The following is a 12,934-nucleotide window of genomic DNA, read 5'->3' as shown; positions in this document are numbered from 1 at the left end:
AGCGCGCTGCCCGCGGGGGGGGGGGGGGGGGCACAAGTAACAGCCGCTCTAACTCTGCGGGGGGAGGGGGAGTTGCTCCTCGGAGGCGCTCTGCGCGTGGCGCGCCAATCAGCCCTTGCTACGCGTCGCCTGCCCGCAGCCGTTGGGCGGAGAAACCGTCGCTCAGCGCGCGCGGGCCGTGCGGCAGGGGAGTCAGTGAGTGGGAGGAGGGGCGGGCTCGGCACCCCGCGGTGTTCAGGTCAGTGGGCCTGGCCTGCGGGAGGGGCGGTGGGAGTCAGACTTGTATAGGGCGCTGGCTGGGGGGGAGGCTGGGATCGGCGGTCGGGCGATCGGCGCGGGGGGTGCAAGGCCTGAGCCGAGGGGGAGGGGCGTGCTGACTAATTTCTCCTTTAAAAAAATCCGCGTCTCTGAGGAGATTTTGGGGTGGGGGGGGGGCTGAGCGTCCCCCGGGCTCTTGGCAGCGCGTGCGGGCAAAGCCGGGCAGGAGGGGACCGAGCTGGCTGCCGCAGGGTGTAAAGGGGAGGCGCTGCAAAGCCCAGGGAAGGGCTGATTCGGGCTCCGACGCACGTGGCCCCCGCCGAGCGGCCCGTGGGAGGCTTTGGGCCTCTTTCTAAACCCACCCCCACGGCCAGAGCGCCTGCACGACGCGCCCCTAAAAATAATAACGCGGCAGCGCTTCCTCCCACCAGGCAGCAAACGCTGCCCGCCTCCATGGGGACTAAATTGCTGCGCACAGGGGGCTGGCGCTTGGGGGAGGCTAGCTGAAAAGAGCATTCCAGTGGAGTCAGCTTTTAATTAGTCTTGTAAGGGATTTTTTGTCATTTCTGCGGAGCTCAGTGTGGCTTATTAGGAGACAGGGTGACTAGGGTTTTCTGTGCCTCTTGGGGCCTGTGGAAGAGGAGTGTCCTGATTTTCCCATCTATAAGATGGGGATGAGCCTGTGGTGGAGTGTTATCAGCTCATTCATGTCTGTAAAATGCTTTAATATCCTGGCATGGAAGATGCTATAGGCAAATGCCAAGTATCACCATTAACTGCATCTTCCAATGCACCTGTAGTGGGGAACATTTGTACAGTGTTAACTAGTATGATTGATGCTTGTGTTCCCTTCAGAAAATGAACGAGTGGGCGCCCATAGCAAAGGAGTATGACCCCCTCAAAGCAGGGAGCATTGATGGCACAGATGAAGAGCCTCATGACCGTGCCATCTGGAGAGCCATGTTGGCACGGTATGTACCCAATAAGGGGGTTACAGGAGATCCCCACCTCACTCTCTTTGTAGCAAGATTGAATCTACAAACCACTGAAGAGAAGTTGCAGGAAGCCTTTTCCAGATATGGAGACATAAGGAAGACTCGTCTGGTTAGAGACTTGGTCACAGGCTTTTCCAAGGGCTATGCATTTATAGAGTACAAAGAAGAAAGGGCACTGTTGAAAGCCCATAGGGATGCCAACAGACTGGTTATTGACCAGCATGAGATATTTGTGGACTTTGAGCTGGAAAGGACCCTCAAAGGATGGATCCCTCGGAGGCTTGGAGGTGGTTTTGGTGGCAAGAAGGAATCTGGGCAGCTGCGGTTTGGAGGGCGGGACAGGCCTTTCCGAAAGCCCATCAATTTGCCAACGATGAAAAGTGACTTCTATGGAGAGGGACCAATGGAGAAAAGAGAGAGGAGCTGGTCTCGTGAGGGAGTGAAGGACTGGAGAGTGAGGGACCGAGATCCTGAAAGGAATCGAGACAAGAGATGGCTGGAAAGAGAACAATCATGGGCTTGGGGTGAAAGTGATCGGGAGAGAGAGCGAGATTCCAAAGATGAAAGGAGCAGAGGAAGAGAAAGAAAGGACAGAGAGAGAAAAGATAAGGAAAGAGACCGAAGCAGGGAGAGAGACCCTAAGAAGCAAAGAGATGACGACAAACATCGGTAGAAGGCATAGGCCCAACACCCATGAACTGTGTGGATGTTTGGGCATAGATTCTGCAGCCACACACTTCCAAAAACTACTGATCCAAACAACCCTGAACTGTGGTCAAGTTCTAATCCAGATTTAGGCCCATCTCTGCAAGGTGAGGGGTGATAAATAATAGAGGGTGGCAACCTGATATGTAGGAAGTGGTATAATGTGTTTGTACTGATTATAAAAAGGCCTCCCAAATGGTGAACAACCAACCTTGGGAGTGGGGGGGGGGTGGATGCTACGTGCGCTTTTATGTGTTAGTACATTGCCACGGCTTACAGAATGTGCAGTGGCTTAGCATTACATCTCTATGGTAACAACTGTTAATGTATGTCATTTGGCAATAAATCTGCTCAGGTGATTTCATCTTTGCCTGATTTGTGGTTTCCGGGCACTCCTGGAAGTCTGTAGTGTTAATGCAGGTGCTCAGGGTTAATGCTTTAGTTCAGTAGTCTTTAACCTGTTTACACCCAAGATCACTTTTTAAATGTCAGGGCAAGTCAAGATCTCCCCCCATCCCTTCCCTAAGACCCCACCTCTTCCTTAAGGCCCTTTCCTCTCTGTTCCCCTCTCCCATCATTTTCTGTCCCCTCCTTTAGTCACTCTTGCTGGGTTGAGACAGGAAGTGCAGGCTCTGGGGTGGGAATGAGGGATTTGATGTGTAGGAGGGGGTGAGAGGTGCATGCTCTGGGAGGGAATTTGGGTTCAGGAGGAGGTGGAGAAGGGGCTGCTGGCTCAGGGAAGAGGCTCCAGGCTGGACAGTGTTGGGGTCAGGTGGAGGGTTAGAGTACTGAGCAAGCCGCAGACTTGTGGATGTGTGAGTGCAGAGTTTGGTCTGGGGTGTAAGAAGGACTCGGCAGGGAGGGCATGGTGTATGATGGACTCGGCACAGATTTGTGGGAGTGTTGTGGCACTAGACTGGGGATATGGGGTGCAGGAGTTTGCGGATGTGAGGAGCTAAGGGCAGGGGGTTCAGGAGTATGAAGAGTTCAGGGTTGGGGTCTCTGTAGGGTGCAGGAGTGTTATGATGCTGCAGCCAGATGGGGGTTTGGCCCCAATTGGGGGCTTGTTGGCCAGACTTCATTTTTAAATAAAATATTATGTCCAACAGAAAATGTTTCAGCAATGTCTTATTTATGGGAGAGTTGGGAACCTGTTTTGGGCCAGGGGCCACTGACCCATGAAAAAAATCAGTTGGGGACCATACAGGTGAGATGCAAAAAAACAACCCCTTCAAATAGTGGGGAGAGTAGGTAGGACTGAGGTTCAAGGCCTCAGGCCAAATTAATCCTTCTGGGGTTCCAGGGTTAGTGGATTTTGTGGGCCCGTCTGCACTCTTAATTAGGGGCCAAAAATGAGGGATGCAGTGTGCAGGACAGGGCTGCCAGTGAGAGGGATGGGGGTGCAGAATCTGGGTGGAAAGTAGGGTACAGGAGCAATCTGGGGGTAGGTGTCTGCCCAGGAGAGAGGTGGCAGGAACACGGTGTTGGTGGGTGTCTGGCCAAGGGGCAGAAGCAGGGTACTGGATGGTGTCTGAACAGAGGGAGGGTTCTGGTGGAGGTCTGACTAGGGAGCAGTGACAGTATCCTGGTGGGGGTCTGGCATGGGGCCAGGGTGCTGGTGGAAGTCTGGCCAGGGGAGGGGGCAGGAGCAGCTTGGCCAGTACTTGGGGGTTTACAGAGATAAGGATCTCTGGGGCAGGATCTGCAAGCAGCACTGGAAGAAGTACACATGTAGCTTCTTTAAGAAATCCAGCCACTCTGGATTCTGCGCTGCCATCTTAACAGGCACCCATTTTCTGCCCTCCGCCACCTCCCCCCCACCCTTCCCCAGAGCATGGCGAAGGAAAGGAAGACAAGAAAGCATATGTGCTATTGTGGGCAGGGGAGGAGCGCGTGCTTTCTTGTCTTCCCTTCCTCCTCTGTGCTACCTTCCTTCCTGTGGCCTAGGGTGGAAGTCCTGAGGCTCTGCGCCAGATCCAGCTTCTCAGGAAGCTGAACCCCCCACCCCTCCATGCCACAGGAAGCTGGAGCTAGCTCAATTTTTGCAAGAGACTGTAGTGCCAGCATGGGCTTCTCCTTGAGGGTGGGAGGAGCAGGTGGCTGCTGGAAACACTGCCTTGCAATTGATTGGCAGTGCCCCCATAATTGACGAGTCGATCATGATCGATTGGTTAGTGATCACAGCTTTAGATAGTGGGAGCACGCTCATGGCTGCATGCAGTCGAAAGCTTATCATTCCCGACGGAGTAGAGGACTGTCAAACCCAAAATTCTCACTGTGGCATGCATTCTATTGCTTAAATCAACCTCTGTGCCAGATGACTGGTGGATAGGTCATGTGACACTGATTTTTAAAAATAATGCAATTCTGGTAATTGTAAGCTGATAAATCTGACTTTAGTACCTGGCAAACTAGCTGAAATAATAGTAAAGAACAGGATTATCAGACATACGGTTACATGATCTGTTGGAGAAGAGTCTATGCTGCCTTTCTAAAAGGAAATCATGCTTCACCAGTCTATTAGAATTCTTTGAGTGGGTGGCCGGGCATGTAAGCAGCAGCTAAACAGGGCTGCTGCATGCTTGAAACAGGAGATAAGGAGGGAATAAGCCCCTGGAAGAAGGGGGGAGGAAGTCATTCATGAAATGGCTTGGCTGGGGGAAGCCAGAGGGGAGTGGAGTTTGGAAGTGTCTGCTGGAGGAGGGGGGGCAGACAGAACCCCAGCAACCTAATCTCCTCAAAACTCTTAGGCTGGGAAGGGAGGTAAGGAGCTAATTGCATAGGGTAAGTGGAGGAAAGGAGGAAGGGTGCTGGCAGTGGGGGGAGGTTGGGGACCACTGCCCTAGAGAAACTGTATGGCTACGTCTACACTGGCAGCTTTTTGCGCAAGATCAGCTGTTCTTGCACACAAACTTGCTGTGTGTCTACACTGCACACCCGTTCTTGCACAAGTAAATTTACAGTCTAGTGTCAGAAAACGGCTTTTTCCGGAAGAGTTATTCCTTTCCCCACGAAGAATAAGCCCTCTTGCGCAAGAGCTCTGAATTTCTTGCCCAAGAAACCCCTATGGCTAAAATGGCCATCAGAGCATTCTTGCGCAAGAGAGCATCCACACTGCCATTGATGCCTTTGTGCAAAAGCACATCTCTTGTGCAAAAGCACATGGCAGTGTTTACACACTCTTGTGGAAGACTCTTTGAGCAAGAACTCTTCCGCAAAATAGTTTTTGCGCAAGAAGCTGCCAGTGTAGATGTAACCTTTTCGTTTTAGTGAATGCCTTTTACTCTCCAGTGTCAGTAAAATTGTATTAGTCAGGCTCTCCTTGCAAATATTTCTAGTTGACTGATTTGTTTAGCATCTTGAAACTGAGCTGTGTGTGGATAATATGCATTTAGGTGTGTTTACTAGCTTGAGTTGTTAGGATGATGATCTATGTACTCCAAGGGTAGTGTTAATTTTCTTTATTTGATTTCATATTAAATATCATAAGCATTGCTCCTTGTTAACTATCCCTTGTTTTAGTATATTTCCCTGCCCAAGGATAGAAAATGTTAGAGGGAACCACTGCTGTGCTAGATGGATCATTGGTCTGAACTTGGCCAGTTTTATGTTCTTCCTGTTTGTACAGTCAGGAGTGAAATGGTTAATATGTTTCAGTAGTAATTAGATTTCCAAGGTAGCAACCCATATAGATGAATGGGGGACATTCAAACTGCTTAGTGCCATTGGTTCAGATGTGCAGTAGCTTTGGACCAAAAATAGTGCAGTGGTGTCTAGACAGTGGGGCTAGCTTGATACATATAGCTAGAAATGTCCTCTTTAATATAAGAATTTGGATATTGAGCTAAGTATTAGTTTATGTATCAGTAGCATTCTGGGGCACTACTTTTAATGAGTTCAGAAAGTGGTTTGCTGATTCAGGTTGTAAATCTACTACATTCTTGCAGTGCTTATATTGCTGTATCTGCTGTTAAAGGGCCAGACAATTCTAAATTGTGCTGTAAAGAGAATTTGCAGGAACATCGTGGCATATTTCATAGAAGGATACAGTATTAACTTAATTTATAAAGAGCAGCAATAGTCTGCTGTGTTATCAGCATAAGTATCCAAAACAACTTATGCAAGTGCTGTTTCCAACCTAGAGCAAATGAACTTCCCCTACCAAAAGAACTTCCAGTAGTCTGGAAAGCTTTTTTTCTTTTCTTCAGAAGTTGAGGAAGAGAAATATGTCAGAAAATAACATATTAAAGAGTCATTATCTATATGTACGAGGCATTTAAGATATGACAATAGCATATCTTCTTGCTTTATATTTACAACTGATCTTTGAAATGAAGGAAAGTCTTAATGTTCCCACATTTTGTGTAAGGGCCTATGCATAAACATCTCTTTGCTCAATCCACATTTTGAATAGGTAGCAGCTGTATTTTTCTGTAGGTGTAGCTTCTCTCTCAAAAAAAGAAAAATATAGATCACAAAAATATAGATTATTTTTAGTGTCTCCAAGTCAGGTTGTGTTTTCATAGCACTGCCTACATAAAATGCTAATTTTGGACACTGCTATCAGCATCTCCAGTGTGGATGCATTTCAAGTATCAGATACTTCTCACTCTGCCTGTGGTAATGAGCCTGCCACCCCTGATACAGATGCATGCTAGAAGAAGCTTGTGCTAGTGTGCTAAAAATAGTAGTGTAGCTGTTGCTGTTCCATTTGAGACTCAGGGCTTGTCACTCCAACTCAGACCCACTAGCTGGTATAGATTTTGCTTGAGTGCCTGAGGTGTTGCCAAGCAGCATAAGCCACCCTACTATTTTTAGTGCAGCCAAGTGAGCCCTTCAGCAGAAGTCCATCTGCCAGCGCTGGGAGACTTGGTCCCAGCTCCTAGCTGTAGAGGATACAGCGTAGCAAATCACCTAGCTATTGGAGTTGTAGTACAGAATTAATCTGAATGGTTCTGAAATAATTTATGTATTTGAGTTTGTGAGGAGTCCACACTTAAAACACAGCAACTGTGCTATTGTGATACTTCAGTGAAAATGCTGCTATTCAGATGAGTAAGCTTCTTCCATCAATGTAAATAATCCACCTCCAGTCGCTATGTTGAAGGGAGAAACCCTGCCATCAACCTAGTACTGTCTACACTGGGTGTTAGGTCATTGTAACTGCATCACTTGGAGGTGGGACTTTCCATGCTCCCAAGTGACATAGTGATACAGCAGTAAGATTATATAGAAACAAAGGCCATAGCTCCATCCAGAACTGCTAATAGATTGATGCCTGTTACCAGTTTCAGTTATGGGCCTATGTGCACGCACAATGGAAAAAAACAACCATGGCAGGGGACTATAATATGGAGAACATTGATGATATCCTGTTGTGTGGAAAGGGCCCAAGCTTGTAGCTTTAAGTTTTGCTGTGTTCACCATCCTAACACAGTTCACTCCCATTTAGAGTACAAAACAGAACAGCATTCTAACGAGGCTACAATCATTTTTCCAACACCACTTAATTATAGATGGATTATAGTATAGATACCTTGTCCTGTATGTACAAAGAACTTTTTCAAACCCAAGAACAGTGGTATTTTAAACCAGGCTGTTGGTTCAGAAGACGCATTTGAAACCACAGTAGGGAAGAGAGTTTGATTATATCCCTAAAGCTTATTTTTTACTTACAAGTTCCATTGATGGTTCAGATCAGGCAGTGTCAGCAACACTATGAGTTTTAATATATACAGTGTGTGGATTGCTGCTACAGTTTAGGATGGTGTCCTGTCCCAGCAAGTCTACTCCATCATGCTGTTGAAAATACCAACAGCAGTAATAGGTATTACTTTTTTTTTCTTTTTTTTTTAAAGAAAGTTACTCTATGGCAAACTGGCCAATATACAGATAAATCTCACCTGTGGCAGAACTGCAGTAGCATGACTCTCTTTATAATACAGCTGAGCCCATAAAATGGATTAAACTCCATAGCCCAGGATGAACCTCTCTGGTCTGGCAATATTGCTGGACCAGAGAGTTCCAGTAGCTGGGGGTGGGAAGTCAACTAAGAATCTGGTGACAGAGGGGCCAGTGGCTGGGAGCAGAACTGGCATCCAGGAGTTCAGTTAGGAGCCTGGCCATGTTTGAGAGCAGAGCTGAGTTGGTAGGTGGGAGCCTGGCTGGGGCTGGCAGCACAGCCAAGCCAGCAGCCCAGGGGCAGGGAACCCAGTGGACAGTCAGCGGCCAGAAGCCCGGCAGCTCCATGGGAGAGCTCAGAGCCCGGCAGCTTCATGGGAGAGCTCAGAGCCCAGCAGCAGTGGCTAAAATTGACCTCTCCTCATTCAGAACTGATCAGGTATTAAGGGTGCTGGACCAGGGAGGTCTCATCCGTAACAGAAAACCAGTTCTCTCTTTGCTTCAACAGAGCAAAAAAAGGCCCCTCTCCCATTAGGGGCATAATGTGTAGCACAATTTGGGGGAATGTGATTCTCAGGAAGCATAGCTAGCTGCATCCCTACTGGTCTGGGCACTCATTCCAACAATAGCTATGTTGTACATAAATTTGCTAGTGGGTTTTTGTGACCAATGCAGCATAACAAGGGGAATAATCTGCACAATTGAGGTTTTAGAGTAGGGATATTTGTGTGTAGTCATTCACATGATTATCCTAACGACTACATTCACCACCTCTGTTAACTGCCTGTGTATCAGAGGAAGCAAGCGGATGGGGAAGGCATGAGCCAGTGCCCATGGGGAGCCAGCTTTTAAACCCTTCCCAAGTGCATGCCAGTTCATGCGGAGCTGCTCCCACCTCCCAGTGCCTCCCATAGAGGCTGCAGTGGTAGGAGGCAGGCAGGGGGGTGGTTTAAAAGCTGGGTCCCAACGAGCACTGGCTCCCACGTAGCTCCCCTCCCCCACTGCTACCTGTCATAGAGAGGCAACAGTATGGCAGAGGGCAGGGGGAACTGGAGCTGGTACATACTCCCTGAAAACCAGCTCTCTGTGCGTATGGGCTCCTGCAGAGCTGCCTCCCACAGAGACAACAGTGTGAGGCAAGAACTGGTTCTTAGGGGAGCTGACTTAAAACAGAGATGGGGGCATCAGGCAGGTGTCTCTGTAGGAACTGGTGACATGCGGAGAACTGGCCTCCTGATTATACTGGCTCCTGTCTGCCCCCTCACCTGCCCTGCTGCTTCTCTCTATCAGAAGCAGCAGCATAGGGTAGTGAGGACAGGCAGGAGACAAAAAGCATTGGAAGCTGTCTTAAGCCATCTCTCCACATGTGCCAGCTCCTGTGCAAAGCTGCCTGCCCCATTCTTTGCTGCTTCCCACAGAGCAGCATGGTGGGGAAGGAGGTGGGGGGGAAGCAGGAGCCAGTGTTCAGGAGAAGACAGCTTAAAAGACAGCTCCTTGCAAACGTCAGCTACTGTCCCCACCCCCATGTGTAAAAGTGTAACTGCTGAAAAAGTCGTCACTTATACATTTCTGAAAAACCATGTTTGATAACATTCCTATTTTAGAATCTTATCTCCAGACTTTCAACAGAATTTTGGGGCAGTCTGGAGGCAAGATTTTAGGTTGAGACTGTCTTTAACTTGCTCTGGCACTCATTAATGGATCTCAGTCACTGTGTTGTTTCACGCCTATTCCACAAGCCAAATACACAGGGAAGTATTGGAACTTAACTTCATTTACAAGTTGGGGAGCCTTCACAAAGACATGAAAAAAGACATTATCTGGCTTGCATATTACCTTCCACATCTTAATGACTTAACCAACTAAACAGTGGGTACTTAAAAAATTGCACCTACTCTATCAGCTTCTTCTTACATGAACACTCTAACTCACTATTTCCCCCCTTCCTTTCTCCCCCAACCCCTATTTATATTGAAACTGGACTTTTAATACTCCATTTATCTGAAGAAGTGGGTTGTACCTACGAAAGTCCATGATCCCATCTACATGTTTTGTTAGTCTTTAAGGTGCTACTAGACTATTCGTTTCTTAAATTTTTCCAGAACAAAAAAGTTAGCATTGCTTTGAAAACCTCTCCTATACCTGTGTTACCTGGAGCTTTCTTCAAAGTCTTTGTAGGAAAGGGAGTTATTTTCAGTACAGTAGAGGTCTACAACTACAGATAGAGAGAGATGGAGGGGGGAAAGGCCAAGGTATGAAGAAGAAAACAAATGCAATGTGTTTAGAATTCCTCAACATGAGCACTTCATTTTCTGTTAATACTGCATAACTCCGAGCAAAATGCAAGGCACATGCACCTTGTTCATCAGTATCTACATAGCTTAGGCACTATAAACAGCAAGGGGGAATATATAATCACAGTCCCTCACAGCTGCTCCAACTTCTCTATATTTATCATTTGAAGTTTCTAATTGTTTCTCTGCAACCTCTGAATTTGACAGATTATAACTGTGGTAGGATCTGCCCTGGAAATAATGTATACACTGCACACTCACTCTTTGAAAATGTCATTAACTGAAGGAAAAAATCCCCTTCTCTCCCACAAATTTTAACATAAACATTGTGTCAGAGCCATAGCCAATAGGTATTGTACATTTTATTAACGGCACACAGTTTCTTTTCTTTTTTGTTTTGTTTGTTTAAAAAAGCTTGTGGTAAACAAAATGGGTTGGGGTTTTAGTCCCAGGTGCTGGAGAGCCTCTTGGCCTTATTGGGTGTAAGAGTTGTCTTTGTGTGAGTCCATTCATTTGCCAAAAGAATCCTAGAAGTGAACGTTTTTCTGTGTTACTTGCATATATATTTTTTATCACAAGAGAAGAAACTAAACCTTCCAGAAACGAAGAAAGATAAGTTAGGACCCAGTGGTTTAGAGACACTTGAGATAACAGACAGGGTACATGGTGAAACAAAACTTGGAGCAAAATACTGTTTGTATCTGCAAAATGAAGGCAGTGACGCCTAATGGAAAATGTGTCAAATATTATTCAAGATGAAATCACCACTGTCTTCAGCTGCTTTGTTACTGAAGCTTCAAAAGAAGCTTTAAATGTTGTAACCTATGCAGTCTTAGTTTGTGTATTAGTTTAAAAAACTACAAAAGGATTAATTTTATCCCCCAAAGAAAGGAAATTAGCATGGTGCCTTTCACATAAAAACACTACAGTCAGTGTGCCCTGTAAGCTGTGCACTTGTGCAGCCACTGAGGAGAGATTCAGATGTGGCCCAGCTCATTAGCAGAGCACCAATTGCTAGGTTTTTGTTTTTGCTAGTGGTGCATATTCATACATGTCTCAGTGCATATGGACAAATTTATTTTGCACATTGATGGAAAAGAATAGAGTGACAATTGACTACAATATGCTTTTAAGCAGAAAGAGAAAAATTAGAGGGGGGGGAGAAATAAATATAGTAAGTCTCTAATATTTTAAATAAATGTTTAAAATGCATACTTTTAATGTCTTAGGCCCATTTCTAGCACACCTAAACATGTATGCAATTGTTTGCAGTCAGTCATATTTAACACACTAAATGTATGAATCATTTAGCCACAGACAATGCATGGGTGCTCAATTAATGATGTGTGTGAACTAATAGCAAAGCCATTTTAATAAGCCTATGAACTGTAATTAACAAATGAAAAGCTGATTCTACATAAAATCAAATCAGATTTTATTAATTTTCCTTGTTCATATGGCAGAGAAGTTACCAGCTTAAGCAAAATAACAGTATGCTTCTACTGAACCATATACAGAAAGTGTTCATGCAATGTTAAAATGTCATGCATGTATGTTGGGAAATGCAAAAGTTAAGGTACCATCTTCAACGTTAACCACCATGACTATCCTTCGCTTTTTACAACACTCTTTTTTTAAGACCTTTTGTTCTTTTTATATAGTACCTAACACAGTAGGATCTATAAGTGGAATCCTTCGCTGCTACTGTAATACAAACATCATAAGACTATTTCATTAAGCAACTTCTGAAGTACAGGGTAGAAACTAGTAGGATGTGAGTGCACTCAAAGCAAGTTAACTTTGCTGAGGGGGCCTCAATGTTTGCATTTCCTAACTTTTTTATGTTTAAGTCTGTAGCCTTAGCATTATAGCGTTCATTTAATTTTCTGTGTTTTAAGAAAGTGTATGTATCAAAACTACCTTACCACTTTCACCCTGAAGCTTGTATATTCTGTATGCTCCATCTGTTTTTGGTTGATTGGTTTGGTGTTGTTTTTAAAAGGTCTGATTCAAGTCCTGTTGCCAAAAGCCCACTGCTAATTAGAGCTTTCCTCTGTGCATATTTGTTCCTGCATTTTCAAGTGTTCATAATTATCATTTTTCAAGGTTAATAAAGTACCCACTTCAGTGCGTTTTGCTGCATTTACAAGCTGAGTTTCAAGAGTTGAAGAATAGCCGTTTGAGTTACTCTCATAAATGAGTATTTTATATATAAAACTATTCTAAATCCATCTGAAGAAATTTTGGAGGAATTTAGGGTGTGTCTACACAGCAGGACTTAACTTGAAATAAGCTACACAAACTGAGTTACATCAATGACATGGCTTATTTCAAAACATTATTTCAAAAGTGGGAGCGTCTACACAGCTCTGATTTCGAAATAGAGCACTGTTCCTCTGACTTCCCTTGCTCCTTGAACAATGAGGGTTACAGGAGTCAGAGTAAGAAGTACTCCAGCATGACAGAATACCTAAGGGCAATATGCAGAAACCTGTTGGGGAACACTTTAATCTTCCTAATCACTATTTAAAAGATCTTCAAATGGCTGTCTTGTCACAAACCAACTCCACTAGCCAAATATACAAAGAAGCATTGGAATTACAATTCATCTGCAAGTTCAATTCTCATGCTAACAGCCTCAATCGTGATGTGGGATGGTTGGGACACTATCCACCTAATATTCAATGAAGGTGCAAACAGCTCTTTGTGTAGAGTCCTGTGTTAGGAAGGTGTAGTGAGAATCACAGGTCCGATGATACAGTAAACTTCCGATAATCCGGC

At 45.5% G+C, this 12,934-nt stretch overlaps 1 protein-coding gene across 2 annotated transcripts; it reads left to right on the top strand.

Annotated features, from left to right (window-relative positions):
* Positions 1-64: 64 nt before the first annotated feature.
* On the top strand, positions 65-12,283 carry SNRNP35 (small nuclear ribonucleoprotein U11/U12 subunit 35). Of its 2 annotated transcripts, none has more exons than XM_075898544.2 (2): positions 65-195; positions 1,114-12,283. In XM_075898544.2, exon 2 carries the CDS (start codon positions 1,117-1,119, stop codon positions 1,924-1,926), a length of 810 nt encoding a protein of 269 aa, XP_075754659.1. In that variant the 5' UTR covers positions 65-195; positions 1,114-1,116; the 3' UTR covers positions 1,927-12,283. The 2 variants fall into 2 exon arrangements, with proteins under 2 accessions (XP_075754659.1, XP_075754658.1); XM_075898543.2 differs by having other exon boundaries at positions 85-238.
* Positions 12,284-12,934: the final 651 nt, after the last annotated feature.

The sequence above is a fragment of the Pelodiscus sinensis genome, chromosome Z, assembly GCF_052426305.1.
Source record: "Pelodiscus sinensis isolate ZL-2025 chromosome Z, ASM5242630v1, whole genome shotgun sequence".
Lineage (NCBI taxonomy): Eukaryota > Metazoa > Chordata > Testudines > Trionychidae > Pelodiscus > Pelodiscus sinensis.
Note: the sequence above shows the minus strand (reverse complement) of the source record. Positions and strands in the feature narration are given on the sequence as shown.